This window comes from Phaethon aethereus (assembly GCF_964289735.1).
Source record: "Phaethon aethereus genome assembly, chromosome: 2".
Lineage (NCBI taxonomy): Eukaryota > Metazoa > Chordata > Aves > Phaethontiformes > Phaethontidae > Phaethon > Phaethon aethereus.
Window position 1 is genome coordinate 150,656,213 of NC_138582.1, and position 26,043 is coordinate 150,682,255.

A 26,043-nucleotide genomic window follows, 5' to 3' on the forward strand; every position below is an offset into this window, starting at 1 on the left:
TTTTACTGATACAATAATTCCCCTCTCTGCTTATAACAGTATTCACAACATCACATCACACAATCAAAACAATGAAGAGATGAAAATATACCAAAATATAAGTAATAAAATAAAATGGACAAGCTCAATTTCAATATGGAAGAGAAAAGGTCTAGAAAGGAAGGTAGTTCATATAAATCAAACACACATGACAGTTTTGAAAACATCTGTGGAATAAAATTGCATAATGGAGGGAGATTAAATGAAATGGTTTTAGGGAGAAACAATCCAGGGGGTATCACAGAACAAACATCTGCCAACCTCAAATGAAAACGGGGATTTCCTCAAGAACCGGAGCACATAAACACTTCACAACTTTCCCTACGTACAGTTCAAGGCTGAGAGTTACACATGCACTAAGGGCTGCCATCGTAACACCTTTTTAAAATCATATTGCCAAATTAAAGTCAGCTTGCAAAGAATGCAGGGCAAGCGTAATGCAAGCCCAAGATCTCAGTCATTGACCACTCCCCGGCGCTGCATTCTGATGGAGGAGCTGTGCTGACAGCTCCACCATCAGAAAAGGACAATCTCCCAGTCTCGTGGTCAGCAAGGACACAGGCTGCTGTCCCAAGGTCATCTTAGGGCCAAACTGCAAGTCCCATAAAACCATTGTATGCATAAAACGTACAGTTGTACACCAATGATACATCCATACAATGGCAGTTTGTGCAAAGACCTATGCTAAAAAGGATAAAGAACATTTTAAAAGTTCTGAATGTTAACGAGTCAAAAATCAAAGGCAAGAATGCAAACTCCCCGCAATGCATTGGCCTCCACAATGAAGTATGCAGGGTGAGGAACCTACCCCCCAGCACAAAGGACTTCACTGGTCATAAGAGATTCCAATTGTAGCAAAAATTCTGGCCAACAAAATTCACCCCCTATACATACACATGTTCTATTCAAGCCAATGAAAAAACACCTACTGATTTCAGCAGAGGCTGAATAAGGCACCAAAATTGGATGTCACTTTTAAACACAGAGTCTCTTCTTTGACATTAAATTGGTCTGGACCATTACATATTACTACTGAAAGCATTAAGGACACTTTGCCATTGTGGTTTACATATCTCAAGGAAAATCTAACACACTTGCAGTCTAAACGCATCACAAGTTTTCAGCAAAAGCCCACACCCCTGAACCATTATAGGTTCATTCAGAAACCTAGCTTGCTTAGTTATTCACCTTAGCTCCCAATCCCCTGCAGAAAATCAGAGAAAATACAGCCACTCCATTTATCAGTTAATTAACAGCCACAGCCAACATTACTCCTAAGCAGTACACAGCACAGTAATAATTCCTTTTCAATTAAAGAAAATATTTCTTCAGTATTTTTCAAGGAGATTTTGCCTTCAAGAACAGCAAACGTTTAAAAACAAGTTGCATGGAAGCAATAAATGTATTTTGGGTCAGATAAGTGCTCCAGGTCCATATGCCATTCTTTTCCCAAAGATAGATCTACTGATGTAGATAACCATCAGTAAAATATTAATAATCTCTACTATTTCCTAAAGTATCCTGAGATTACAAGGGAGCCATCTTGGTAGCTTCTTTTAAGGATCTATCCAGCTTTCAGCACTCTTTCTGTGAAAATTAAAGTATTACCAGACAGTGTATGGACAAAGAGAAAACTTTGACCTTGTCAAGTCATGCTTTCAAGCCAGCACTGTAACACCTACACATCCCAGATACTGTTTTTCTGAGTTACCCATTCTTTTCTGATACATAACCCCTAGTAGTTTATACCTTAAGTGTAGATTCTGTATGTTCTATTCTCATAAAATCACCATACTCATTCACCTTGAACAATAACATCCCAAATCTCAATATCAGATTACAACATAACGTAAGCCAGACGTCATTTTTTCGGTTTCTTTAGAAAAAGACTTTTTAAAGCAGGTGACTCTCTCCTCAGTAATGTCTCCTCTGCTGCCAGACACCATCTTCGCAGGAGAAATACCACTCAACTCCCATTCACACAAAGGGGCAAAGTTACTCTTCAGACACACTTTCCCAGAGGGACACAGAAATATACTTCCACCAAGGTAAATCTGATGCTGCTACATTGAAGCAATTGGATCTACTCCAATTTAAGATGTCTTGGATCTGATCTATGATGTTCATATAATGTCTATATCTGATCGACAGTTTTAAAAATCTATAGTAACTAAGTCAAGAATTTGCTAGCTATATAATTTTTAAAGATATTTGAGCGTTTCAGTTGATTTTTCCTGTAAGTGTAAGTCAATAACAATATGCTAAGCAGTTTTGAGCATCTATCACCACAGACTAATAGATAATGCTCAAAATTAATCTGTTTTACTTTTATCCTCCCTCCTTACAGCTATGATACTGGCACCCAGTTCTGTCCTAATCAATCAAACTTCACAGGATTAGGCTATAACTAGAAAAAATACTGCATTTTTCTGATGAAATCAGCCAAGGTGTTCTCATGGGAGACACCCTCCACATGAGACGTACTTTTTGGAACATTCTCGTTCCTAGGGCCTATGCTTCATACCATCCAAGTGCTCTGAAAAGCTCATCCTTCTGCAGCTGATAATTTAAGGTACCACAGTAGGCTGTGCTTTTCCATTATTTTGTAGGGTTTTATATATGAGCCTTGGGTGGGCACATGCTGCACTGTACATATCTGAAAAAATATGTATCGTAAATACAAATCCACCTGAAAAGAGAAATGCAAATGTAAGGATGCAAACAGTCACCATCACTTACATCACTTATTATTTCGCTGCATTTTCGTGCCAGTTCCATATTTCTGTCCTCAATAACAGGTTTGAGGAAGACCTGCAAGAGAAAGGTAATCATTCCACGTTTATTGTCCTAAAAGGGTAACAACAAAAGGAAATAAGTACTTTTCAAAGCTATTGGGTTTTAACTCACCTTTTCTTCTTCTTCCCCATCCTCATTTTCATCTTCCCTCAGATCCTGAATGACAGATACTCGCATTTTAATACTTTGCAGAAAACAACAATGAAAACTCTAAAAAGGTTCAGCACTGCAGGAAACAGCTCAGACCCTACAGCAAGCCTGGAATCAATGCTTCATTTGTGTCCTCCACTGCACTTAACTCTACCAAGGCTCCTTCCTTATTTAGGCAGCACTTGACAGTCTTTATCTGAACAATTCAGTGTGAGTGAAATGAAAGGCATTGCAGATGGCCTTGCTAGCTATCAGTTGCAGCAGAGCTAATGCTTTCTTACAGATAAAATATAATTAAATGACCTATCCCAGTCAACTATTTTTAAAATGACTATGAACACAATTAAAAAAATTGATGCAGTTAATTCATAACATAGGTAATTTAGTAAAATTAACAGGTTTAAAAGGGGAACATTGACTCTACGGTTATGGGAAAACTGCCCAGTTCTAAGATTCAAGGCATCTTGAGCAATAGAGATTTTTAATTTAAAAAAGCACACAATTCTCATTTTCCAGCAGATGTAACTGGTAGTATATTTTTCAGGAAACATTCCTTTTCCACAAAGTATATACAATTCCTTAAATGTTTTTCATATTATGTCAGCTGAAGGTTAAACCTGTGCATACATAGATACAAATACATCTGTATACTTATAAATATACATGGCTATGTATTTACACAAACATGAATGTTCCTTCACTGTTAAAAACTGTCATGGTCTGGAATCTCAAAACCAACCTTTTTCAGTATGAAGTCATTGACTCCAGCTGCAATGAATCTGAAAGATATCCTTATGCAGATGGATATAGTGTCACAGTGTTTGCTTCTGTAAAACAAGCAAGGAGGTATTACAGGACCAGCTGGAGTAACCAGCATTTTAACATTATTTTTCTTTCCAAACTGTAGCTTGTATACTTCGCATTTTATAAAAGTCATGATTTCGAACTTCATCTAGCAAAGCAATTCACCACTACACAGCTTTGCAATCAGGCAAAGATAAAAGGAATGTGCGTTCTTGAAAAACCTCTTCAAAGAATTTTAAGTACTTGTGCCTACACACAATGTCCTCAGAGCTTATTTAAAAACACGTATTTACTTGGAAAAAGAAACATTTCGAAGAGGAAAAATAAAGCATTTGACTTAGTTACGGTCTGAAAATTTGAAAAATATATTAAGAGCAAAGGCACAAACTGCTTTCAGTCTGTGACAATCAAGAGAGAGAATTCTTTATATGTTAATAATATAGAAGCCTTCAAGATTTTCCATTCTGCCATTTCAAATATAAGCTCCTAAAATTCAGATTTGGATTGGCACTGCTCAAGTTCAGGTTGAAACTTAGAAGTCTGGTTTGTATAGGTGAGAATTACTTTAGTTTATGCTGATTACTTTTGGAGCTCAGGGTGTTTCATCCTTGTGGATGGCTTAGTCTCATAAAATGGTTATTCATAGTAACAGGTCATTTTTGAAGATTATGGCCGCAGCAAATATATTCCTAAACAACAGACTCATGCATGATTTCAAGGACTACATGTTAAGGAGACAGAGTACCTACAAAAGTGCCAGACAGAAATGCAGCACCAAGGCTTCATTTGGGGATTTTTGTGATAATATTGCAAATACTATATTATTCCAGCACAGTTAATTTCCCCTTCCTTCCTACATTTAATAAATTTTTCAAGTGGAGACATTGAAAAATGTTTAAGAGAGTAGAGAAGAGCTATTAGTAGCTGCAAAGTTTGCTGAATATGGGGAAATCTTTTGCTATTTTTTGCACCGGAAAGCAAATATGGTCAAAATGACAAAGTCAAAACTGTTTGGGTTTGGGAGGAAAAGGAGGCTGTTGAGCTTTTTAACATGCTTACATTGTATCTGGTGGTTTTTCAGCAGCTGGACATACCAAAATTTATATATTAATTGTGGTTTTCCTGTAATGGTTTCTGCATAATAAAAATCTGCCTTCTCCTTAGCATGATCTTCAACTTATTCGATAACATTCATTTCTTCCCATTTTTACATCATCTGGGTCAGGCATAACTGAGAGTCCAAACATGCTCTGGCTCATGTAACTTCCATAATACAGAGATTGCAAGACAGCTGCTATAACTCATCACATTAAAGAAAAATACTATACTATGCACAAAGGGAGCAAGGGGAAAAAAAAATCACAGTATCAACTAACCGTACACAAGTTATTCAAAACGGCACTCTCCACACAACGGATGCAGTAAGGGACTATATGACACAGAAACCTGCCTCCCTTTTGCTCGTCCTCCTCAAAACACTGAATACTGTCAGATATTCACTGTGCAATAAAGCAAGCCTGAACATTAAATATATGCAGACATAATTCAGAGAAGAATTTGTTACAGCCATTTAAGAGTTGCACGGTTTAGAAGTGCATTATGATTCTGTTAGCAGCCTGCAGGTCAAGAACAAGCTTAGGTTACTTCCGTAAGAGGCAATAAATAAACTAGGATCAGCAGGCATGTTTGGCACAGCAATTCTTTGTGTATGTTTACAGATATTTTAAAAACCACTCTAAAAACACTAAATCTAATCTGAATAAAGACCTAGTTAAAACGCTGAGCTTTACATCATTATGAAGATTATGAAGAATGTTGTATTAAAGACAACTTTTCACCTGCAAAACCTGCATTTTTACCAAAACCTCCAAACGGACACTTCTGAACCATTTTCCACTGTACATAATGGAATAATTTGTAGTAATTTCTTCTGGCATGAAACAGCACACATTAAACAAAATCCAATTGCACAGAATTTTAAGAAAACATTGCAACAGACTCCTAAGTTATGTATACACAATAATATTTGTATGCATACAGGGCAAAAAGTGGATTTTACTATTGTGTTATAGATATTTTCAAAAGCACATGGAGAGAAAAATGGATTCTTCATGGAAGTGCCCAATACGAACTCATTTAAATTTTGTAAGGGAATTCTGCATAGTGCCACTTCCAACCACCCTGCATGGATGTTCCACATCTCAGTTCAAATTTAGCCTTAAGATCAAGGCTACTTTGTCGAAGAAGCTGCAATAAAATCAAAATAACTGTACTTTGTCTAGATTGTTCACAGAAAGACAGTATTTTCAGCACACAATCTTTGCTGTGTAAGAACTTTTGACAGAGAAGACAAGTAAACTATACGGTTATCCTATGAAAGGAGACAGCTGAATCTCCCAACACTTAACAGTCATCATTCGACTGTTGCAATGTACTACTTTTTGACACAGAACCATTACTCAAGTACCTGGTCTAAATGCGTATCGGTTGAGGAGGCAGAAGGGGAAGAAACACGGGGTATAAAGGAGGCCGAGCCCGCTTGAGTACAAGTCGGCCCCGCATGTGAATGGTTCAGACACAGAGTTGTGCAGCTTTCCTGCATTGATCACACACAGCTGCGTCCACATCTGGCCAAAGCCCTGCCATCTCCTTGTCCCTTTATCAACCTTTTAAGAAATACATTTGGGAGATGTTAGCCCAGAAAGTTAAAAGGCTTCATCTCCTTTTGGCCCTGATACACATAACAATTTAGCAGTTGCGCTCAGTTCTGTCACTGAACAAACAATACTGTTGAACTTTTTTGGCATAATCCCAAAAGCCTTCTGAGATCTGCAGTATCCACACGTACTGTTGAGCTGAAAGGACTTTTTACCACTTCACGGAACAGCAGAAACTCTGCTTGTCCTAGAAATGGTACCAGAAAGGTCACAATCTCAAACCTATGTAGCAGAGTTCCTCACAGGGTGCCTGAACATAGGTTGCAAGTTAAGGAACAAGGTATTTCAGCTGGAAAATCTGCACAGCGTTATAGTGAGAGGTATATACACAGTCCTTTCAATTCTGGACTGAAAACCTAGTAAGAACAGAGATAGAATTTTAGTGCTTTAACTATCCTTCTTCCAATGAATTAAAAATCTACTTGAAATAAAAATTATTTTCTGTTCTCACTGGACAGACATACACATCACTGAAATAAGTACAATTAATTCAACGCAACGCAGCTGGTGGTCTCTTTTCAAAAACCACGCAAGGCATTTGTAAGCACTGAGATTCAATTACTTCTCATTTCTAGAAATACTCATCTATCAGACTGGAAGTTACTAGCAGCCCTGCCCAAGGAAGTTCATAGTTAGGCTATCAGCACCACAATCACAAACAGAAACAAAGCGAGGGATCCCAGCCTGCCAATTTTAACCTCCCCTGAACATGAAATACCAATTAACATTAACTAAAGAAATTCAAGAGATGGTTCTATTTAGAAAAAAATCTTACCCATAAGCTTCTATCTGCCAGATCATTAAGACTGCATTTATCAACAACACTTCAAAACCTGCAAATATCTCATGGTTCTAAGCTAAGACTTTAATTCAATGAAAGTTATTTTATTTAGGGTTTTGGTAAAGCAGAGAATGGCAATGCTATTTTTAAAGATGAATACAAACAAGATGTTAGAATACCGATTTGTAAATCCCAGAAAACCTAATGAATTTTCAATGCCTAATAAAATCACAAATAACAGACATTTTTTCCAAACACATACTCACAGAGACGTTGTCTAGCCCAACTGGATCTTGATGACAGAGCACTTAAGACGTTTGTATGGTACAACTAGTTTCACATAATAATACCCAAGGTAATGTAGTTACCAGAAGCAGTGTAGCTATGCCAGCATGACACTGCCTGAGTTCATAAACTCTTTCCCACACAGCTAATTACCCTGAGAAATGAACCCGTTCTGAAGCGGGAGTATTTATCAGGGCACAAGATTGTGCCACGCAGATGTAACCTTAGCTGTGATCAGCAACAATAATAAACAAGCATAAAGCTTTTTCAGATACTAATGTATTCTAAAAAAGCACAAAACCTCAGTTTCATTTTTCTGACAATATTCGTAATTGCCTACTATGTTTGCACAATGGGTTTTAACCCTCAAAGATGGTATTTCCTAAATGGGATATACAGTTTCACCTTTTTTTTCCCTAATCTTTCTTTTGTCAAGAAATTAAATCATCAACAACAGGGAAATTTGGTCTTTCCACCCCCCCAATATTTTCAGTTTAACCTGAAGCTTGAAAAATCTACCACTCCTACAGCTCTCTTCACAAGTTGATGCATCAGGAGCGGACACCAGAATCACCCATGTTTGACTTCATTGCAACTGATTAATCCACTCTTCCTGACATAGCTGTGGCATTTCCCTTTCTTGCCAAGTGTCATACAATGCCTCTCCCCTTACTCAAGGGTCCAACTAGGTATGGGAGTCTACCAGAGACAACAGCTCTGGGGCTAAGCAGCTGAGGCTCCTCAGCACTCCCCACCTCTTCCTAGTGCCATTACACCATTGAATAGTCAAGACATTCATTCCTATTACCTACAAAACTGGAGACTGGATGCTAGACCCATACACTAGTAGTAAAGAGACCTGCATGCTTGTCCCCTGTAGCCAGTGGAGAGCAGTACACACCCAAGCTATCCCTCTGCCCTGCAACTTGTGGCTCAGATTTCATAAGGCTGTTCTACAGAACATGGCTAGAAAATGAAATTATCAGCTGCCTGGGTTACTGTGTAAGATATCATAAAAGCAAAATCACATTCAGCAGAAGAGGGATTCAACAGAGAAGTTAACGGCTTTTCTCTTAGGACTCCTCAAATGGAGAGAAGTTTAGATAATAGATGAAAGTTTTCCATTCACAAAATTTTCATTTTATCCAAACCTAAATCCCACGGAAGAAAGAGCCAGGACCATATAACAAGAATTTGGAAATTTTACCTTTCTATAAATGACAGCTAAAATTACCAATGATTGTAAGTAAAAGGTATGCAGCCAGTAATGAACAAGTCTTATTTTGTCTCAATAAATCCTAAAAAGCTAAAGATACTCCCTTTCTCCTTTCAGTGACTATATATTCATACAAAGCTTCCTGTAATCTGAAATAACAGAACGAGATATTTAGCTTATACACAGACTCTTGCATACGTTTTCTTAGCCATATAGACTGGGCATGTGTACTTACCAGGAATTTTTCTTCTGACATTACTTGGAATTCAACTGCCTGAACTGACAGAATCTCCCAGAGCAGGAAGAGAAAATTGGACCTTTCCTATAAATTTTATTTCAGTTGTAATTACATCCACCAGCCTATAACCCTCACTTACTTAATGAATGCATTTTTCTAGAAACTAAAACCACAGTGGTTTATTTTACTTGTATTTAATTGAGTTTATTCTTCTCCGTATTTTTGCACTTCTTGTGTTTTGATAGACCTAATACTGTAACTTCAGTCATAACTCCCTCTGGAGGGAACAATACCATAAGTAACATACATCTTTTAAAAAACCTTTATAACTTTACTGTTCTGGAACATTTGATGTTACTACAATTCTCAAGTAAGTTAAATTTGCATCAAATTGCTAGAGACAGCTAACAATAAAACAAAAACTAGGTTCTTCATTGACAGTTATTTAAAATCATAGCCTTTAAATTTCAGAATAGTCTTCAGAAGACTCCTCTAAACAGAAAAGATTAAACCAAACAGGCCAGGATAAAAAAAGAAATTTAACAAACACATTTGAAGTAACAGAAGTCACTTGTTCAATAATGAAAAATTTAGTCACGTAACTTCATTTCTTGATCAAGACAAATAATTTCAAGTCATAAATAATTGATGGTGAAGGTATATTTTGCAGTATCTTCAGACCCAAAAGGACAAAAATAAAACTGTAATTATGTTAAACACCCTTATTGTGCTTAATATTACTGATTCTTAAATAGTTCTCATTTGGAGAAACTAGTTTACTTTTTTTCTGCTTTGTGACTTGTGCCCATCATAAGTTCTGAACAAGAAAACAAGTTACACATACTTTGTGTCCGGAAGGGTTTACATCTGGGTTGTCATAGTCAAGCTTTTCTCTTAGCCTACCATTCCATGCCTGACAGGTTAAGATAACTATACACAAGAGCTGCACTATGAATTTTGCAGTGTATTGGAAGACAAAGCACTTGATATATAAAATGCACATTCAGAAAACACCCATAATTTTCAAGACAGAGAGTTTATAATGACTGATGGAGAGCTCATTCTTTCCAAAAAGCTGCTGTGGCAAAATAGTCTGCTTGAATAGCGTAAATACTATTTTTGAAGTGCTTATAATAGGCTACAATGGATTTGGAACTACAACTGTTAATAAACCTGTATTGAAAAGAAACTTGTAGCAAGGAGCCCTATGCTAAGGGCTCTCTGGACAGCCTAATCCTGTAATTGAGTTCATGGTTGTAATTCAGGAGAGCAACTTAAAAGTTCTTAAGCGCCGACTACAGCGTTGAAGAAAATACACTAAAAATACAATAGCTAGCAATAATAAGTCACAGGAATGTTAGATCCTTACATACACTCTGTTTAACAATGATATACACAAGTTTCCATGACAACAGTGACAAGATGATAAAAACATCTTCTTCTATCATCCACTGAAAAATACATTTCTGCTTATATCACTGAGGAAGTGGCAAGCACCTAATTTAGAAATGTCGACTTGCATTTAGTAACGTATTTTTATATTCAGAGAAACATGCATCATATTTTTAAAGGATTTAACTGAATATCTGAAGCAGATTAAAGTGATTCATGATCTGATTTTTTTAGACTTTTAAATCAAGTTACATAAAACTTTACCTTTTACTTTAGTCATTGGCCATAGTTTAGCTGCAAATTTCAGCTTAAAAATTTTTTTCCCCTGTAGAAATCTTTTTGCATAGATCAAATAAAAGCTGATCTAGCATTTCCCAAAGAAATAGTGCAGATTCTAGCAGGAGAATGCCTTATTTTTAACTTGGCTTCATTTTGGTCCATCATTCACAAAAAATTACGGTAAGGCAGTTCTGCTTTATCAGATACATAATTTGCTTTCACATTGGAGTATCATCATACTTCTAGTCTGAATTGTTTTCTTCAAAACGGCAGTGGACACAAAACTGGCATTTCTTGCTCCAGCTACTTTATAGTCATTCCTGGGACCTGGTTACCCCTGAAAACAAGCAATTCCGGTAACATCAGTGGAATTTAAACTTGCAGTTATCTCAATACTGGTACTTCTAGGTGAGCATAGTTCTCAACCTATAAAGTACCATAATAATACTTATTAAAATGTCAGTTCTCACATGTTACTATAGAAAAAAATAGTTCCTATAAATAAATAATGAAAATTTAGCCCTACAGTGCTCTTCGTATGAAACAGTATATCCAAATTACCACATTAAAAGCAGTTACAGTTCTTCAAATCAAGGAAGGCTAATGCCTGCACCATATGAAATAACACAGTGAGTACCTTCTGACAGGAGGAACGCAGAAGAAATAAAATAGCAAAGTTTTGTATGCTACAAATTACCAAAAATACCACCTTTGGGCATGATTGCTTGTTGCTGTTAATAACATTAAAGAACAGTAAGTACTTTATACTCATACAGCTTCTTGTGGATAAGATTTAAAAGAATTTTATAAATACAGGGCTAGAGCCTTAATGGAGGATACCAACACAGAGCAAGCCAAGTTCTCTCCCTGTCCTCAGGCATTTGAGGACTAGGCTGGACTCAGGCTTAAGACCAGCCATGGGTAGCTCTAATTAAGCTTAACCAAAATACCTGCTCCAGATCATATTGCTGACTCACGGCTACTTGACAATCACAGTACAGCCAGAGGTTTGCGAGGTGCAGCAGACTTGATTCGGGGAACAACCTGTCTTAAGTCTCCTTCAAACATCTGGAATTTTGTAAAGATAATTCAGACCAGGACTAATAACCACTCTATAGAACTGCTCCTTGCTATATACCTGAAGATATATGACCATCCTCTAGTTCTGTTTTACAAGGTGAAGAACAAGGGGCCATGAAGGATCTCCAGAGTAAGAAAGGAAGCTGGTGATGAATCAAGATTTCTTGACTACCAGCCCTACAGTTTTAATGCTGATATCATAGGGCTTTCTCAGCAGGAGCTTTCCTGGCTTTTTCAGTGGTATTTCTGTTAAGTCATTTCCAGCATTAACTAATAACGTTAACTTAAAATACTATAAACATAACATAAACGTTAACTTTTAATACTCTACTTGCAACACTGAAGATGTTTTTTGTTTCTAGAACATTTTGCTGAACATAATTTTAGAACAAATTTTAGTGTTAATTTTACCTTAAAAAAAAGTAAAAAGTGGGAGAAGAGAACACGGAGCAGTCTTTCATTTAAGACCTTATACTAAATTATAATTAGTAAGCGACTGGGTTAATGTGCAGCATAGAGTTAGAACAACAGTGTAGTTACTTGTTATGCAAATTAATTTCAATGTCGGCTGAGTTATGGGTAGTAATTATTTGGCATGAAGCAAGCAAGATAACCTCTCTGAAATCTGGAATATAGAGAGAAAATACCATGTTCCTTCCTTGCTTTCTGAAGTCTAAAGTTATATTAAGATGTTTTTATGTTGAATTTGAAAGAATAGGTGATATTAAAAAGTTAATTTCAAGTCTACTTGGGTAAGGCTCTATTTAAATTGCATTTTTGTAAATTTTTTTTTTTTTTACATACATAAACCATCACCAGAGAATTAATTTATGTTAGGGCCTAAGGCCTAGCTTTGAAGAGCTTTTAGTCTTTTTATCTCTCTGATGATCTCATGGGAAGTCTGAGCCTGCCTTTCAGCAAAAAAAACTCCAAAGCCTGAGGCTGCCTCTGGAAGAATTAATATTTGCCTTCAGGTCTGTGGTAAATGTATTTTGGCAGCTTTACACTACAGCTAAAGAAATTTCTCAATCTCCTTAGAAAAGTGTACGCAATAACGATAATCTGTAATACAAAACTGCAAACCCTGGGGGCGGGAAGTGCCTAATCTTACATGCATGGATGCTATTCTACAGCCCCAGAAGTAACTACACATTTCACTTCCTTTTAACAATTTTAAACCATCTCTTTGCAAAATGAAGATGCAGCTGTAATATGCTCTGTGTAGACATTCAAAATATGTCAGACTCAGCTTCATCAAGCTTATGTTTAAATCCTAGGATATTATCACCCAGTACAGCACAGTACTTGACTAATGCTACCCACAGGGTTTTTTTAAGATGTTAGAACTTTCTACAGCTAAAAATCAAACTGAGGTAAAAAATTAATATTGGAGCACAAGTCATGTTAATCTCATGTTGGCTGTAAGGCTAATAATGAGTTTAATCTTATTGTTTCTCCATCATTAAACATCAAAGAGCCTTTGGAGCAGCAGCCAGAACTCAGCCACCCTGTCCCTACTGCATGACAACCACAGGACTCAGCCAGAGAGCCCTGCTCCCTCCTGAGACCCTTCTCTGTCTATGCCATGGTACAACTTAGCAAAATGCCTGTCAGGACCCCCATCACAATCTGGATTAGGCCAGCCAACTGTGGGCTCAAACACCTGTTGGGCTGGAAGCAAGGTCTATCGCTCCCTAGAAGAAAGCCCTCCCACCTGAGCTAACAGAAAAATGGTTATAAGCCCTCCCCTCTCTGAACACCCGGCCGAGTTTCCGAGAGAGCACGTTTGTGACAGATACGCTGCAGTTGCAGAGGCAGGCTCCAAATTAGATCTAAAGGCTTCGGGTGGGGGCTCTGATGGGATGCAAGCAACGGGCAGATGAGGGACCGGTTGGAGAGAGGATGCTGAATACCTGCACAGTGCTGTAACAGATCTGCAGACTCTGCTCTCTGCTCATGCAGGTAGTGAGACAGTGTTTTGAAAATAACATTCTGTGCAAGTCTCACCTCAGCAGCCAAACCTTTTGTGGATGCCACAATCTTCAACTTCTTAATTTAAGAAGTCAGATTACCGGACATTAGCTTACAATGTAATTGCAGATGGAATCTTTTTAATATCAAAACTTTTACAATGAGGGACCAGTGCATCATCCCCAGTACCTTTTCTGAATAGTATCTGGATAACTTCATGATGACACAGAGGCAGATGGAGATATCATTTATCAGACTGATCAGCATTTAAAATCAAATTAAGAGCCTAAAATTAGAGAAGTGTAAGTTACGTGCTCATGAACTTTGCTAGATAAAAATTTTAAAAATAAAAGCAGTTATTTACCAAATGAAAGATTTATATAGTTAGTCACTTTCAGAAAGGACAATACAAACCATTCTACATGAAACTGCTAACAATCTTAAAATAGAGAATAAATAATTAACATTTTGTCAAGACCGAATCCAGACAAGTGAGATTCCCCTCTGGAAGAAAACCTTAATTTCTGAGACTCAATTTTTAGAAGTATAGGGTCCCTTCAGGGACAGAACTCCTGAATCTCACACAATTTTAAAAACATCCTGAAATACAAATATAAGACTTAAAAAAGATAAGTAACCAGAGAAAAATATGAAGTCTGCACTGAGGTTTAATGAGCTGTCTCACCTTGAGTCAAACAAGATTTAACTTCATAAACTTCAAGTAGATGCTTCTGTGAAGGCTGCTTCTATCTGCATTTTAACTGAAAAAAGTCATCTTTATCCCAGCTAGGACTTAATACATGTACAGATACAAGTTATGCAAGCAGATAAGTGAATCTTGTCTATATGTAGAAATCCATGTGAATCTGCAATTTGCCCAATTTAATCAAAATCAAGTTTTGTTACATAAAATTTTGTTTGCCTCCATTTTCTGCTCAAGTCTATCAGTCTTCGCTGCTTTCCTTTCATTTGAAAAGCAGAATTTCTGCTGTGATTTGTTGTCTCTAGTGTAAAATGACTTCCAGACAATGCAAGAATATGGACATTCCTCATAGATTTTCTGTCTGCTACAAATTATAATTCATTCTGCTGGAGATTGAAATTAATGATCTACTTTAATCCACTACTCATCCCTTGTATTCTAGCCACAGAAGAAGGGAGTGTTTAAAAATAAACATGCTCTATGTTCTAAAAAACCCACCAGCAACAGTTTTCATCCCATGTAGATAGCTATTATCTTTCCATCAATAAGGCCCACACAAAAGTAACCCTTAAGGGTACAGTCTTGACAAATCAGAGTTATGTTTAAAACTAAATATATGAGAAATTCTCTACCATACACCATTCTTACATATGAAAATGGCAGAATCCATATGAAAATTACAGAATTTGTAACTAGTAGAAAATATTACAGGTGCTCAGCACTCACTATATAACTATTCCCAAGCAATGTAAAACAGCATAATTGGCTACGCATCTGCATCATTATGTTTGAAGAAACAATAGCCTAGTTGTTTTCTGTGTTTCAATACCCCTATTTTAGTCAAAAGCATTAATACTTAGTTGTATAATGCAAAGATAGTGTTAACATTAAAGTTTAGCACAAATTCTGTACGTAGTTTAACATCACCTGACCTCTCTTATAGACTATCCTGAACTGAAGAAAAATGCTTTCAATAATTCATTAAAAAATCTTATCTGTGAAAAACAATTCTTATTATTAACAGTTTAACTTCACATGAGCTTTGAAACAACTCACACTCAGATCACAATAACCTGAAGAACACAAGGCTTCAGTAAGTTTTGTTTTAAGATCAGAAAGTATACAATTTAGTCCATTTATCTCAGGCATTGAGACAAGAAACTGCTGAAATCACTATCAAGATAATTCTTATTTTCAGAACCCTTTAAGATGGGATCTTTTCAGGCAAACTGTAAAGATTTACAGTAGCTGATATGTATTGATTACCAATGGAATCAATACAGGTATTCCAGAATCCAAAAATAGGTTTGTCTTCATTTTTTGGGGAGCTGGGGAGAGCTTGGAAAAAAGCCTAAAGTTAGCTAAACTTTAAAATCAATTAGGTATAAATAGAAGATGAGCTCATTAAGTAAGTCTCAATTTACAACTAAAACCCAGGTTTCTTTCTTTTACAGGATGTATTATCCACAGTATGGTTTAGCTTATTGCACTCTGAATTGCAGATTATACCCTGCCAAAAACAGTAAATGTACTCATTGGTATGGAAAAAGTCTAAGCATATATTCTCCACCCATGGGAAAAAGAAACTTTGGAATGGAACAATGTTCCTCTATCACCTGTTATGTAGTGAAATAGGCATTATTTCTCTTGATTCAAATCCAAACAGAAAAAGACAAAAGGTTTTCACATCTTTGCTCTTTATGAAAAAGAGTATATAGGGTTTGAGTCAAAGTATGCTAAATATTGTCTGCCAGTACTGAAGATTCATAAGGATGCAGAAATTTCTTCCTTTACATCTCTCATTTGGAGGACCAAAGATAGTGTATAACCTGGTTTTAATTGGACAGCCCTTTGTTTTTCCACATGGCTTCTCAGTTTCCTATCACCTCCTTTCAGGACATCTAGGTGTCCTAATCTTTCATTTAATAACAAAAAAAAAATGCTTTGTCTTTTTAAATGACTAAGAAGTGTTTGTTCAAAACATATCAGCATGAAGAATTTGTTCTGCATTTACCCTGAGCAGTCCGGTGGAATGAGTGTTCAACATGATAGACGGTGTTCGGAATAAAGAGAATAAGGGAGTGAGAGTTGACATTAGTAAAGCTCTTCTTTTGTTCCGAGTGAATATTAATGACTCCTGCTCAGTCTTTCATCAAAAATTCATTCAGAATGCTATGTTATTGGAAAAAATGCTCCACTTGGAGAGAAGTACTCATGTCATTGCTGAATCAGAAGCCAGCAACAGCTACAACAATACACATTTTTAAAGCACATCTTTGTCTTCTGAATAAGTCTTCCATATGGCAAGCTTAAATAATATGCCTTCCATGCCCCAGCCTTGTAATTTTGAAAATGTCTCTTTGCACCTCTACTCTCGAAACTCAATTGGAAAAATACAAAATAAAGACAGTTTAAGACAAGTATGATTGTGGATGGCAAACAAAATATGCATAAAAATAAATAAAAAACAAGAAAGAATGCACAGATACAAAAACCTAGAAAAGAAAATACTTCATAGCCAGGGACAGTCCTGAGCTCTGCCATAGACCATTTATAATTTTGTTTCAGTAAGTTTATGTATTCTTTTTCCTTGTACTTCCCATGCATTATTGTCAATATTTTTAGACTGTGCACAGTACTGTAAGAAACTTAATTTCAATTTAATTTTCAACCATATTGTTATATTCCCTTCCATGGACTTGTTTTAATTCTCGAATTCATCTGTAATGACAGACATTTCCTCTCAGGTGAAATGGTTTGTTAAATGCTACATTTACATGAGGCAATGTGTTTGCGCATAGATGTTAATTTCTTTCCGTATTCTATCCGCCTTAGCTCCATACTTTTTCCAGATACAAAAACATTTTTGTGGGGAAGTGGTAAAAAGGATGTTTATTTTTCTTACAGATAGCTATAGCCACATGATTTCCTCCATACCACTGTGGCTTCTCATTCTTTTTTCCAACCTCCATTCAGCAGTGGTGCTTGGCTGCACAAAGTCCCCACTATCATTTCAGATTTATGGAAGAAACAAACAGAAGGAAAAGCTGGCAGCACAGAACACTCATTCTTCTTCCAAAATCTAAAGCTGAAAACATTTGTGGAAATACAGCACTGTTTGATACTTTTAATAACATGTTCTTATATTGTATGGTGCAGTTAAAAATGTTTTCTACTTGAATCCTACAGCCAGATCTTATTTACTCACGACTGTTGCCACATACTCAACTTCGCACAGTACGCGGTACGAAAGCAATTCAAGATGTCAGAGTGACTGTTACACTTCTTCTGCCTCAGCCTCCTCATCCTGCCTCCACCTCCAGATACCCTGAACAATGCTAAATTCCTCCTGGCCAGACTGAACGAATCTCAACAATCACCGACTTCATGCTTCCCTTCCCCAAGTCCATTTAGTCTGAATGTAACTCACGGGCTGTGCCACACTATCCCGTTCTCAGACATCACCACAGCTCCATACACCAATGCAGAGGTAATTTTGGTGAGATCACCTACACGAAAAACATACCCTGTGAAGCTCAGCTGAGTTCATACTTTTCTACCTCAGAAAACAGAGTCAACACCACCAAGAAAGATATAAAACAGTGAGCATTCATTTTCAAATTAAATCAACAGACGATTGTGAGTAAACAAAGCAGATGTGTTCAATCTCAAGATGTGAGTTTTACATTGTCACTCGTCAGATGAGAGCTCTACTTTTAGCACAAAAAAAAAAAACCTTCACAAAAGCAGTGTGAAAAGAAAACATACTTCTTCAGAAAATTTACACATTGTGAACCTTTAAAAGGTCTAGGTCAACTTTTAGATCAGTTCATGTGAAATAACACAAAATCAAAAATAAAAATTAAGAAAAAGCAGTCTTCCACATAAGGAGTCATGGGAACAATTACAGGTCAAGACCAGGAAGTTTATGACTGAGACATCTGATGTGCCAAGATGTGTTAGAAGCTGGAATGAACTTCATGTTTGAAGGTCAGTCAGATACATAATCATCGAGTGGCAAGACAAGTGTTTGACAATGAAAATGCAGCAAATACAGTAGTTACTTTATTAAAAACATTATAATATTATACTCAAAAATATTGTTTTGTGAAATTTAGGATTACATTACCATACATATGGTCTTTACTGAGGATACCAAGAAAAACTGAAATTTGTCATTTTCTACCTAACCTTACAAGTTTTTAACATTGCATTCAGAGTAACATTTTCTACAGTATTTTGTATTCAGTTTTCTAGTTTACTTTCAAAAAAACTGAGAAAGCAGGAGTTCCATTAGATAGCACTGCACTGACACTCATGTGGTCTCCACCCAGGTTGCAGCATTTAAACCCATCATACAGATCTCTGCCACCAAAGCTGACAAACTAAGAACAGATTGACATGTCCTTTGCCACACTCAGGCTGCCAGTTCTGCCAGGCTCAAAATAGCTCCCTGTCAAAATTAACATTTCTGCTATATCTTTTCCCAAACACTAATAGTTCCCTTGTCCTGACTGTCCTACTTTCCTCCATCTCCACTGAACGATAGCTAGTTCCAATTTCAACACTCCTCCTTCTCAGCCTTCTTCAATCACCTCTTTACATCTTACATCTTCCCACAAGTTTGTTTTCTGTCTCCTTTACACAGGAATCACCTGCTGCCTGTAGACTGTCGTGGCACTGATAGTACAGAACAGAGAATTTTCCTATTCATATTTCAGATATTTCAGCTCGGTCCAATATGTAGCAGCCCAACATCCAGCAGCAAATGCAGAAGCAATCCTGAGTAGTCATCAGATAGCAAATTCTAGCCATGCTGTAATATTAAAGCAAATTAGATAGAGATCAATAGACAAACACTCATCCATCATATAAATCATCCTCCTCTCCTGTCTCATTTCATTTTTTTGACAACACTAGTAAATACAGCAGAAAATAAAATGAAGTTATTCAAAGAAAAAAAAAATTAAAACATAAACAAAGTAATAGATATTTTCCTTAGCCTTTGGACGGATGACAACTCACATGGAAGTTTTCAGTTCCAAGTAGCAAAGTTAGACAAAAGCAGGCATTTAGAATAGAAAGTATTGGACAAACAATGCAACAGACAGCTCCGAAAGGTCTAACAGCAAAACCTGTGCCTCAGAGTTCACCTTTGAACTTCCTGCTAAGTAATGCTGAAAGGCTACTGTACATGAAACTCTCGACACAATGAAAGAAGGGAGAGTTACCAGTAATGGAAACAGATAACTGTAGCAAACCTAGACTGAAGATGAGAAATTACAACCTACCGATAACTTTTGACATGAAAATGGTATGAAGCCAACATTACTGAAGAGCTATACTGCTTTTATCCGTATCCTTGGTTTTAGAAGAGAACTTGCTTACCATTGTTTTGAACAAACATACTACTTAACAAATTTTATTACTTTACACCCCATAAAACAAACAAACAAACAAATAAAATTAGTATTTGTCTTAAATTCTCACCGAGTTACAGACATGATGACTATAGCCTATTTCTATTCAAACCAGTGTATCCAACAGTAATACATGTTGTTTTGACTGACCATCGTTATTTCCAATGAAAATAAAACCTTGGCAAGTACTGTGACTTCATTCAAGGTCTTTTAGTAAATCACATGATATCTTGGAGACGCTAAAAGTAAACCCTGTCATCACTGGGTTTATTAAAATATGATGAGACAGACACTGTGATTTAGGGGTATTTCATTTATCATGCTGTACTCTTAAACAAAAAGAACCCCCAGAAGCTACCTTCCCTTGTAAACAACATGCTTGTTCTCAATTTAAACAAAGAAAATTAAGATCGTACTTCTGGTCATATTTAGTGCTTCCTGGGTACATCCTATTACATTGCACAAATACAGCATTACGACAGGAAGAGACCAGAGTCACATTAATCTAATTCTAACCCAATAGCTTTTGTCTTCCCCCAGCTCTCTCTCCCTGCTTCCTCTCTGAATCTTTCATTAACTAGTCTCCTTCTTCTTTCTGTCCATTAAAAAAAATCCAAGTCTGAACGCTATGAATCAAGAATGCTTCAATGTCACCAGATCACCACAGTATCTCCGGATATGGTTAATTTTCCTACTTTGGCACCCCCATTTCTCTAATTATGATTATATTATTCTTAATTGATATCATACTATCTAGCTAAATTGCAAACTATGCTTTCAGATTTTACTGAGGCATTGCTGAGTGGGCCTGATCTGCAATTAGGTCCCCACTGCGCTAGGTCCTAAGAGCTGCCAAAACTCCTTCCCCCCTGCAAGGCTTATATTCTAAATACAAGTTGAAGTCAGCCTTTATCAAATCCTGAACTCCACCACTGTTTATCTTCTGTGCTCTGTAACTGTATTGCACAATTTGGGTTCTGCTAAGAATAAGCATGAAAGCGTAATAATTCATTTACATTTCTATAGCATTCCTCATCATAGGACACCAACTCCTCTTAGATGTGAATGGCAGCTTCTGTATCAGGTGGGTTTTTTTTCCTCATCTAGGAAGATTTTGAGTTGTCCGAGGTCACAGAAAAGTCCATGGAAGACCAGAAAACATATCCAAGTCCTTGAACACAGGACTGCACTTCCTCTTTCCCAGTGTATTCCTTCTGGCCAACAGTATATGAAATTCAAAGCTGTATTCAAAACATCCCAGAGCACAAAGTCCATCTGTATGCCTCTCATTACCTACCACTTTGAGATCTTTTTTTAATTTATTGTCCTAAGGCTGCTTTGGATTTGAAATAAATTTTTACCCACTTACTCTCCTTTTACATTTCTAAACTTCTATAAAGTCTACGGAAAAAAAAAAAAGGAGGATGGAACAAAACAACTGTGAGTTCTCTGCCTTCTCAGCATTTTACTGGTGTCCTTGAAAAAACAAGGCAAAGGGAAGACACTCTTAACGTACAAACATTGGAATAAATCTCATGTCTCTGCTGACCAGGTTCCATTTTTTGAAACATTTTTCCATACAGCAGTGGCATATGAAACCAATTCCTTCTTTCATAATTCCATATAACACTACATTTTTTTCCCCATGAAGTATATGTAAAAAAAAAACATTTCCCAAGTCAAACAGAGAAAAGTCAGAGAAGTTAAATTCAAAATGAAGATCTGTAAACTGTGGGTCTCAAAAGTGCTGTTTAATTTCAGAAACTATCATATCAGCAGTTTTGGAACACCCAAGTAGGAGATGCAGTTTTATTAATATTCCACAGAACCGGTTACACGTAAGTAACACACATTGCCCAACAAGCAGTCTAGTCCTTCCCCTTAGTAAAAGGACCTGTTTCAAGCTTTCTCCAAGAAAATCAAATCTGGACTGTATACAATATTCACTACTGCACGCCGATACCAGAACTCCATATTGATCACTGTAATTTCTTTCAGTTATAATCACAGAATCACAGAATCACTAGGTTGGAAGGGACCTTCAAGATCATCAATTCCAACCATTAATCCAGCGCCACCATGCCCACTAAACCATGTCCTGAAGTGCCACATCCACACGTTTTTTGAACACTTCCAGAGATGGCGACTCCACCACCTCCCTGGGCAGCCTGTTCCAATGCCTGACCACTCTCTCGGGGAAGAAATTTTTCCTAATATCCAATCTAAACCTCCCCTGGCACAACTTGAGGCCATTTCCTCTTGTCCTATCGCTGGTTACTTGGGAGAAGAGACCAACACCCTCATCGCCACAACCCCCTTTCAGGTAGTTGTAGAGAGCGATAAGGTCTCCCCTCAGACTCCTCTTCTCCAGACTAAACAACCCCAGTTCCCTCAGCCGCTCCTCATAAGACTTGTGCTCCAGACCCCTCACCAGCTTCGTTGCCCTTCTCTGGACACGCTCCTGCACCTCAACATCCTTCTTGTAGTGAGGGGCCCAAAACTGAACACAGGATTCGAGGTGTGGCCTCACCAGGGCCGAGTACAGATCACTCCCCTACTCCTGCTGGCCACACTATTTCTGATACAGGCCACGACGCTGTTGGCCTTCTTGGCTTATTTTCCCCTCTAGGCATCTCTCTAAGGAAAGAGAGCCACTGGTAATGACATTTTCTATAGAAATGCCAACTGATGCCAAAATGATGCTGAATAAGTGACCACAGACTGCCAAACTCAACTGAAAGGTCATTCAAGTCACTAAATACTGCAAAAGAAGTGTTCCATTTCATTCGTAATTCAAAAGATTAGAAAAACATGGTTAACACTAACACTATTGAGAAGGCAAATATAAATTATATTTTCCTTTTTTTTATATTTATTTGAGTTGTTTTAGATGCACCTTAAATTGCTTTTCCTTCACTGTGCTGTTAAACAAAGAAGTTTTGAAAACCTCTACAAGAGCAATAGAAAAGAAATTACCTTAAACCTGGGCTTAGGTAGCAGGCATGGTAAACGGACATTTTAAACATGTATTAATAAAATTAAAGAAATACTTATGTGAGGGCCATTCTACTGACTACTGAAACTTCAGCCGGTAACGGAAACAACATTACTACATTTTCTCAGTCCCCTGTCAATGTACCTAACTGGAGGGGGAGATACTGGAACTCCTTAGTACCAAAAACCTCAGGTTCCCAGGCAAAGCTGTATTAAACTGGAGTTATGACTGAAAGTTTGTATCAGTAACTTGGGAGTTAACTGATTTTTTCACCAGTCCCAGAAAAGATAAGGTCTGATTTCCCACTGACTTGGGTTCTTCAGATATGCAATCCCTGCCAGCTGCAACGTCAAGTTCTCCGAAGACCTCCACACCGTCCCCGCATCTCTGGACCTACCCCAGCCTTTCCTGTATCCCATCCACAACCTACGCAACAAACAGCCAGAGCTGTGCCTGAGACACATTTCTCAGGGAGATTAGGAAAAAAAACCCAATAATAATAGTTCTAATTATCCCAAAATAAAGTGTAGAGATAGAATATTCAGAGTTATAGTTAAACTTAAAAGAAACCAACCCTGAAATCATGAATTTTTAGCCGAGACCACTGTGATACATATTCTTAACTTTCAGCCTATGAAAACTCATAAAAATTCATATATTATTTCCTGCATCACAGTATATAGCATAAATGCACAAATGCATTTTTCTGTACATGAAAAAATGAAAAGCCTTCATCTACATTTATTAGGTTATCCTTTAATAAATTTTGACCTGGCAGTGACAGGGGCCGTGGCATCGCCAGACAGAATATTAGGGCTGAGTAATTTATATTCATTCTGTCCATTTCAATTACTACAGACTTTTTGCTTGGGGGAAGAACAAGAGAAATCTACTTCTTGTGGCATGGTCTTCATATTTTCCAGCAATCGCAATCTATTTCCATTCATTTTCCAGTATTTTCTTTGCAAAAAAAATATTTCATAAAGAGGAAACTGAACTTATGGCTCTAATTCTGCTTGGAATTCTGCATAACAACTTTTCACATCCCTAGGGATTTCCACCACTGTCAGTAAAGCACAGTATAAGTACATATTCTCATATAGAAGTGTATGCATCAGCAGAGATCAAATTACCTTTAATTACAGGGATTTCTACTTAACTGTAATCATCTCAACAAGTACATAGGAACAGAATACAGCCCAAGCATCTTTAGAGTAACTTAAAAAAGCATGTAACTACTTTGCTCTATCTTCAGAAGGTGGCAAAGTATTATTTTCTCATAGGAATTATAAAATACTACTGTTTTAACACCTTCCAGGTCTTTTAATGTAGTCTGGACAGCTACCTGCAATGAGCTCCATGCAAATAAAGATCTGCCTTTATGCAATGTACTAAAAACTTCACAGTACAGGCAAAATCTTGCACCCGTGTGAATTTCCTGATAGGAGCAGTGCTTAACACTATAATCCAAACTGTATGCAATTGGAAATGATAAATGCAAATTACCTATCTAATTTGAAGGAAAAAATACATGTCTATAATTGGTATTTACTAGAAATTGTCTCTATAATTTTGAATAATCCAGAGGTTGCTCCATGAAGAAACAGACCTGGTGTAAGCCTCTCTAAAAATATAAAACTCATATTCTACTTATTTAAATTACTAGCAGGTTATACATGATTCACAAAATAATGACTTGCATTTTGCAACAGTTATGCATGAAACAGCCAGAATGCCAACCAGCAGGGACTTTAGAGGCATCCTTTGTCAGCACAGAAAAAAAAAAGCCTGATGCCCACTTCTGATTCCAGCTCACAAGAAACAACTAACTCCAGCCACTACCATGTGGAATTTAATTTATTTTTATTTATCTCTATGAAAGAATGTTTTACATTACGGACAAAACACAGTGGATGTCTCAACGTTTGCCACTGTTTCTACAAAACCATTGTCTTTATTGCTTTCTAAGGGAAAATTTATATCCCTGTGAGCAATTAAATTGGTAACAGAGGGTCAACACAAGATTCTATTGTCATTGCAACAGTTATAAGCACAATAAGCATCTCAGCACACTCTTAAACCACTTCCTCTCTCTTCTTGGAGAACATTTTAATTGCACAAATTCAATACTTATGCATCCATTTATTCTTAACGCTAATCTTTTGAAAATCAGAGCTCGTACTACAAAAACCACATTTGATGAAAAGGTAATTTGCATGAAAAATGCCAAAAGGCATATACAAAGTGGTATTTCATATACCAAAAAAAAAATTATGAAGTCTCTGCAAAATGAATTTCATCCATTACCTACATAAAAACAGCTTATAATAGAACAATTTTTCACTGTAGTGAAATGCATTGACATTGCAGCATAACTTTCATTTAAGAAGTTTAATACAGTGCCAGTATTATCTCACATATTGACTTTGAACTGACCAATTAAACACTAAAATTCTTCTCATTTTTATTCATTATTATAACTGGCACCAAAAAAAAAGTGCAAGAAAGAACTGTGTACATACAGTCTTCAGTAAACATTTTTTTTTATTTCCATTTTTACCACTTAAACATATGGAAAAACATCGAGCCTCTATTTCTGTTGCCTTTTACCTCCTTTATTTTCACCATTCATGAAAAGGGGAAAAAAAGAGGGGCATTTTTGCCTAAATTGTACCTTTTTCTTATAACTGAAGTTTAAAAACTCAGGTAGAAAAATTGAAGTGTTTCCTGCAAACAGAATGGAAGAATTCAATACAAAAGACAAGTGAATAAAGGCACAAATGACAGATGTAACACAATGAAGGTAACATTTTAATATCCTTCTTAACTTTACTAGAAGCTGCTGCTTTGACATTGAGCAATCAGCAATCAATTTGTGATTTTTTTTTTTCCTGAACATAACGAACTAGGAATTGTTTTGAAAATGTACTTACACCTTTTTAAAGCCCTTTGAAATCCTTAATGACTTTGCTACAGAGGACAATTTTCTCCTAAGTGGCCTACCTCTACTCTCCCATGTCTCGGTCTCCATCATCTGAAGAACTCCAGCCTCAAACACCTGTACAGCTCTGTATTCCCTGTAGCCATGAGAAGCAGTTTCACTGATGTACTGATCATCCCCGCTACAGAGCAAGTGGTTGGAAGCCATAAAGCCTTTTGAAGTTGCAGAAATGTCCA

General features: G+C 36.9%; 2 protein-coding genes across 3 annotated transcripts in view; both read right to left on the reverse strand.

Moving 5' to 3' along the window:
• LOC309402802 (nebulette-like) overlaps window positions 1-26,014 on the reverse strand; it is a gene marked incomplete at its 5' end in the record, with an annotated part of 66,054 nt that extends 40,040 nt beyond the window's left edge. The window contains 4 exons of the mRNA XM_081996740.1: window positions 2,779-2,850; window positions 2,947-3,019; window positions 17,882-17,960; window positions 25,870-26,014. Of these exons, the coding sequence (XP_081852866.1) occupies window positions 2,779-2,850; window positions 2,947-3,019; window positions 17,882-17,960; window positions 25,870-26,014 (369 nt within the window). The remainder of the gene's footprint in view (window positions 1-2,778; window positions 2,851-2,946; window positions 3,020-17,881; window positions 17,961-25,869) is intronic.
• The window catches only part of LOC309402900 (LIM zinc-binding domain-containing Nebulette), a gene marked incomplete at its 3' end in the record, with an annotated part of 280,892 nt that overhangs the window by 92,380 nt on the left and 162,469 nt on the right, over window positions 1-26,043 (reverse strand). The window lies entirely within an intron of this gene.